A 6,561-nucleotide genomic window follows, 5' to 3' on the forward strand; every position below is an offset into this window, starting at 1 on the left:
CTCCTTGAAAACACGTATATCTACTATCCAAAGAATGTCTGCGGAAATTTTGGTCGCATTTGAATGAATATTTATGGTCGGTGGAGTTAAAGGTTTCAGTGAGCCAAAGATTTGTCACATGCAGGCTATAACCTACAAAGATTGGTGGTTAGCACTGCTGCCTCTCAGCTAGAAGGTTTGGGGTTCAATCCCACCATTATTTGTAAATTAAAAATGGTGGACTTCCTGTTGAGTTGACGTAATGTACCTTTTTTGCACATCTCGGTGTGATACACGTGTCCACCGAATTTCGTGCATGTTGGTAAATGGAGCCGCTGTGGCATCTGTGTAGGGGGCGCTAGCGAGCCATTTGGCCACGCCTGCTCACGACTATGAATATGATAAAGCCGCCAAAAATGCAGTTGTTTGTGGAGAATCATAATAATCGCTTGGATAACAATAGAGCTTTCACACCATCGGTGGTCGGGACCTAATTATTTTGGCATTAAGTGTTATGTCATTGGTGGCTGAAGAGGAAATCATGTTGCTTTGTCGCCTCCTTGTGGACGGAACGAGCAAACCAGCAAACCAAAGGCAAAGAAAAAATCATTGCTGAATCTTTTTCTTTTTTTTTACATTACGTTTGGATTAGTATTATATGTTTATTTTACCCAGGGAAGCCCGATAAACTGTTGAGTTTAGTTAGATTTATACTACCTGAGATATTAAAAAAACATGAACAGTTGTCATCATAGACATACTCGTTAGGATTTTCTTTTAGTTTAGAGTTGGCAATGATGTGAATTTAATCAAAAAGTCTCTCTGAATCTAAATATGAAACCATCCATGCAAGGATGAGCTACATTACTCTCTTTAAACAGTAAACATTGAATTGCTCATCTCAGGAGCCGTCGTACTAATCATTACGGCGAATTTGTGAGAATATATACATATATTTATATATATATATATAGATATCAGCAATCGACCACAGGAAAATATGGGGATAACAGATATCTAAAATAAAAAACAAGCGAACAAACAAACCAATATCATGATCCCAACCCCAGACTTTATATTTTGATCAAATCTCTGAGGGAAAAGGGACATTATAACTAAACCTTGTTATTTGTCTTATAAAAATAATTATTTTCAGATAGATATGTTTATTATCAGCGGTAGAAATTGCTAATGTAGTTGGTAATTTGTAATTCAACATCTTTTGTCATGTCAGCGATGCCAATTTTCATCATTAGCAATATGATGCATATTTTTGTTTACAAAATAAAAGCACGATTACGTCGCGCCCGCGGACTGTATAACGGTTCGTCCCTAATATCGCAGCCATCTCACTCTTATTTTGAAGTCAAACCGGAAGTACTGCTTTTTGTCGTCGTGTTGAACTTGACTTCCTGGTTTTATTTCGTGTTTCTGGAGCCCGTCTCGGATCACTACCCAGCCGAGCCGAGCAGAGAGCAGTCCGCCCGTCGTGTCTCTACCCGAGGCCGGATGGTAAAATCCAACCTACAGCGGATCCTAAACAGTCATTGCTTTGCTCGCGAGAAAGAAGGAAAAAAGCAGCATTTTACTACAATGGCGGATTTAAGCGGTGGAATCTGCGACCTGATCGGAAAGTAAGTCGAGAAAATACCGCCGCGGTGTGGGGGAGGGGTGGCGGAGCTAACCCGGAGCTAACCCGGCTAGCGGCCACAGACACGCGTCAGTCAAACACACCTCATTGTACGGTTTGCGTCCTTTGCGCCGTTCAAGCGTGACGTCAGCCTTGTGTTTTGTTTCAGTCATGACGTCACAGGTTTGTTCAGAAAGTACCGACGTTAAATTAGTTCGCTTCGTGGCCCGAGCTCGTTAGCGTTAGCGTTAGCTGACGTTAGCTGGGAACGTCGTCGAACTTGTGTTGCGTCACTGTAGCGGTTAGCATCAAGTCGGACCGGAGATCACATGATTACAACCCGGTTAACGTGTCGCGTAAAACACCGGAGGAACCGGAAACCGACACCAGACGACAGATTTTAATAAAACGTGTTTTAGTTCCTCATCTGATGTTCGTGTGTTTAAAGATGAAGCAGATTTCTGAGGAGTTTCACGGTCAACAACTCGGCGAAAAGGTTCCGGGTTCGATCCCGATCCTGATCCCGGGCCCGGGCCTGTTTCCGGGTTCGATCCCGGGCCCGGGCCCTTCTGTGCGGAGGCTGCATGTTCTCCCTGTGCCTGGTGGGTTCTCCCGGGTACTCCAGCTTCCTCCCACCGTCCTAAAAAAACGTGCATTTCGGGTTTAATGGGTGTTTCTACAAATACAGTACATGACCCTGAGGTGTGAGTGGTCTCTGTTTCCGTCTCAATGTGTCCTCCCGGTGATAATCTGTCCTCCCGGTGATAATCTGTCCGCCCGGTGATAATCTGTCCTCCCTGTGATAATCTGTCCTCCCGGTGATAATCTGTCCTCCCTGTGATAATCTGACCGCCCGGTGATAATCTGACCGCCCGGTGATAATCTGACCGCCCGGTGATAATCTGTCCTCCCGGTGATAATCTGACCGCCCGGTGATAATCTGTCCTCCCGGTGATAATCTGACCGCCCGGTGATAATCTGTCCTCCCGGTGATAATCTGACCGCCCGGTGATAATCTGTCCTCCCGGTGATAATCTGACCGCCCGGTGATAATCTGTCCTCCCTGTGATAATCTGTCCTCCCGGTGATAATCTGTCCTCCCGGTGATAATCTGACCGCCCGGTGATAATCTGACCGCCCGGTGATAATCTGTCCTCCCGGTGATAATCTGTCCGCCCGGTGATAATCTGACCGCCCGGTGATAATCTGTCCTCCCGGTGATAATCTGACCGCCCGGTGATAATCTGACCGCCCGGTGATAATCTGTCCTCCCGGTGATAATCTGTCCTCCCGGTGATAATCTGACCCTGCCTTCACCCAGAGTGAGCTGGTACCCTGTTCAGGATAAAGCGGGTGTAGATAAAAGATGGACGGGTAAACTACTGATTCGCCCCATTAAAACAACAACAACTGCATTCATCCTTTAACAAACGGCATCTAATGAGAGCAGTAAACCAGAAAGGTGCCGCCAGGCTGAGGAACCAGGCAGGTGAACCCGTTTCTGACCACCTCCACCACCTCCACCTCTGTCAGGTTGGTTATTACGCAATAGACATTTTACTGCAGCTGGCGTCGTGACGGAGGAAGAAGATGACGATGATGATGTTGTTACTGTACACAGTGATGGAAAAAAACCGCTCAACGAAGAGGAAGTCCTCTGCTGTTCATGTCGTGTCTTATCGTTGGTTTCTTTGGAAGATGAACTTTGGTTGAATGAAATTCCACAAGAAGCCTAAACGTCCTGATAGTATCGTACACTTTCATTATACAATAGACGACATCAATCATCCATTACAGATGAATTAATAACGTGAGTGGTCATCTGGTGCCGTCCCAATAATGAATCCGAGGGCAGCAGGCTGTTTTATTATTTAATCTAAATCTAATTATGCCATTTCACATCTTATTGTTAGCTGCAGTGAAAAGGCACGTTTTTTTTATTAATACTATTTTTTATTGATTTGTGCTTTACATAACTTTGAGCTGTTAATTTGGCATTACTGTTTTGAACGCACACCACCAGATACGGGGTTCACAAAATTGCATGCGGCACAATAAAGATTTAGTGTTTGACATTTGGTAGAAATTAGGAGCTGGATCAGGAAACGGACACTTTCAACTATTCACTGAAATTTGAGGTTAAAAATAGGCGTCCGGTTTTGTGCTTTTCACAGCAGAATATTTGTGGTCGGCTGCATCGGTGACGAACCGCTCGCTCACTATAATAATGAGTGTAGATATTAAACAAAAGATCCGTATGTATAAATTAAAGTCGAGTTTAAGGCTTTAAGGATGAGACCTAGTTTAAATCTTATGAATTTGATGATTAAATGTTTTGTCCACAACTGGACGCTGTGCGTTTATTGTTGCTCGGAAAAAATATATAAATTCATGAAGCGATAGTTTGATTTTGTCCTGTTGTCTTTACGAGCAACCGTTCGGCCAACAGTAGACGACAGAGGTTCAATATCACAAACCGGTTTACTTCTGTAACTTCAGCCAACAGCTTTCATGACAAACACGCAAATATCGTAAATTCATTGCTTCACCTTGATCTTGCAGAAACTGAATATCGGTCCACTGCTGCCTCCAGTTCTCAGTCGGTTAACGGTTCAAAGGAAACATCCCGGTGTAACGACACAAAGCTTTGTGTTGGATGTAAACATCCTCCTGGATGGAGTTGTTGCAGTAAGAGGCTGCAGATTGTTTTCAGTGATACGTCAGCGTATTTGAGCAGCCACGCAGTCATTAATATTAAAAGCCCAGCAGATACTGTATGTGCACCGTGTGTGTGGAGTTGCATCAGTTCTTCATGCCGCAGAACGGCAACGTGGAAATCTATTTATGTGTAAAGTCACATGACCTCTGAGACCGTATGGATTTGGAAGATAATGTATGTAATAGTTTTGTAATTGCGTGGTCTCTCTGTCGCCCCCTGCAGCCTGTCCCTGCACTGTAGTAGTACCCGCAGCCCGGGGCCTCTGTGGTGCTCCTGATGCCCCTCTCCCACCCCTGAAGATCCCAGGTGGGCGAGGGAATGGCACACGGGATCACACTCCTTCAGCTCGACTGCTCTACTCCGTAAGTCACAAGCTCGTCGTCGCCGGAAACCATTTTCAGTCACACGACACGTTTAACATCACACGCTTCACTTTCATCTGTATTCCAGGACCGAAAGTTGAGTGTCACAGAGGAGCCGGCGGGGAACGGTCGCCCTGGGATACTCCACTTCCAAAGTCGTCCCACCGTTACCAGGACGATACAGTGGGATGCTGTCCTGAGCAGCAGCGCGCTCTACGTGGAGATACCTCTGGATCCTCTTTCTGAAGGCAGTAAGGAGAGGTGAGGAGATGTTGTGATGAAGGTGATGAAGACGATGGGACCCCCGGGGGGCCGGTACACCTTCACACGGGGCCACACGCAGCCTCGATTCCTTGTTAAATCTCCGTCGCTGCCCTTCGAAAGCCAAACGAGAGCCTTTTAAAATAATTAGGCTAAAGCATCGAATCCTTTGAGGATAATCTCAGGGTTGAGTTTTATGTTGCTGCTCGTTACGAGGATGTTTCCCATGTTCTAACCTCAGCTGCCCTCTGCTCTCCCTCCAGTTTTGCGGCTCTCCTCGAGTATGCTGAAGAACATCTGAAAGTCGTTAGCGTGTTTGTCTGCTTTTACAAGACCAGAGATGACCGTGGTACGTGCCGACCGCCTCGTTCCCACAGTTCATCCGTCCTCTGATAACTTCAATTTTAACATGTCGTTCCTTCTTTGTATTCGTCCAGCTAAACTGGTGCGTACCTTCAGTTTCCTGGGCTTTGAGATTGTGAAACCGGGCCATGCCCTCGTCCCACCTCGACCCGACGTTTTCTTCATGGCCTACAGTTTTGACCGGGACTCCTCGGACGAGGAGTAGCCCTCCAGACGACCCCTCCATCCCCTGCTTTTTCTTCCCGTTGTATGTTTTGCCATCGAGTCCCATCTTACTCACACATCTCTGTTGAAGCCCCGGCTGCAGCTCTCTGTATGCAAGTTCTCACCTCCCCATGCTGTTTGTGTTCAAGGGAATCCGTACGGTGTCTCTCCCGTTTCCAGCGTCCACCTTAGTGTGTTTTCTTCTTAAGGTTTTCTTGAAGATGAATTGTTGTCGTTTAAAAAAGGAGGGACTCTTTGTGTTTTGGACTTGCAATCATATAGCAGGTATCATAGCTAGTTAAATTCCCATATAATTTCCATTTCTTTGTTTTGTTGGCGTTTCCTTTCATGCCAGATTGAGGTGGCCGGCTCTTCATTTCTTGAATGTACAACAAAAAGGTCATCAGGTTTACACTCGGGTACTCCAGCTTTCTTTTGATTGGCTAATAACAACTTTAAATTGCTCCTATATTTCCTTTTTGAATTTGGATTACAAATTATTTCAGGGGGACCAGTTTTATTTTATGGCACTAATATTTTTATATTAGTATTAGTGTTTTTGAAACTTAACTTCTAAACAAACAGCCCCAATAATTGGTACTTTAATAGCTGGATGGTGATTCCATGTAGACTAGAGGTGGAGTGAAAAGATGAATGCAACCATGTGTATGATGAAAGCACTTCAGTTACAAAAAAAAATCTTAAGATGAGTGTGTTGGTACAAAGTGAAAGGAAAGTGAATAATCCAAAGTACTTTTGTTTCTTTTTGCCATGTATATCAGCCATTATTGTAGTTTTGTTTTTGAAGGTGGAAAAAGATGCTGTGATGTTATGATAGATTTTTTTTTTCTTGGATTAGCATTCCTTTTAACTTTTTTTTATTTTTCATGATAGTATTGAGTTTGTTGTTCACCTGCATAGTGGTACCTGTTGTGCTTCTGTGATAATAAAACAACAACAACATGTTTTTGTCTTGTGTCGGTTACATTGACCAGTGATGCATTTAAAAGCAGAATTTTATTGCACATGCATTATAAATGATC

The 6,561-nt window shown here is 44.4% G+C and overlaps 1 protein-coding gene across 1 annotated transcript; it reads left to right on the forward strand.

The window, feature by feature from the left end:
* Positions 1–1,416: 1,416 nt before the first annotated feature.
* Positions 1,417–6,481, forward strand: oaz1b (ornithine decarboxylase antizyme 1b). Its single transcript, XM_069172366.1, is given in 6 exon segments — positions 1,417–1,613; positions 4,551–4,602; positions 4,604–4,690; positions 4,779–4,951; positions 5,215–5,300; positions 5,389–6,481. Coding segments are annotated over 6 exon segments (654 nt in total). The 5' UTR covers positions 1,417–1,488; the 3' UTR covers positions 5,520–6,481.
* Positions 6,482–6,561: the final 80 nt, after the last annotated feature.

This window comes from Embiotoca jacksoni, unplaced genomic scaffold (assembly GCF_022577435.1).
Source record: "Embiotoca jacksoni isolate LCO1_2020_lvr unplaced genomic scaffold, fEmbJac1.0.p SCAF_10, whole genome shotgun sequence".
In the NCBI taxonomy this organism is placed as follows: domain Eukaryota; kingdom Metazoa; phylum Chordata; class Actinopteri; family Embiotocidae; genus Embiotoca; species Embiotoca jacksoni.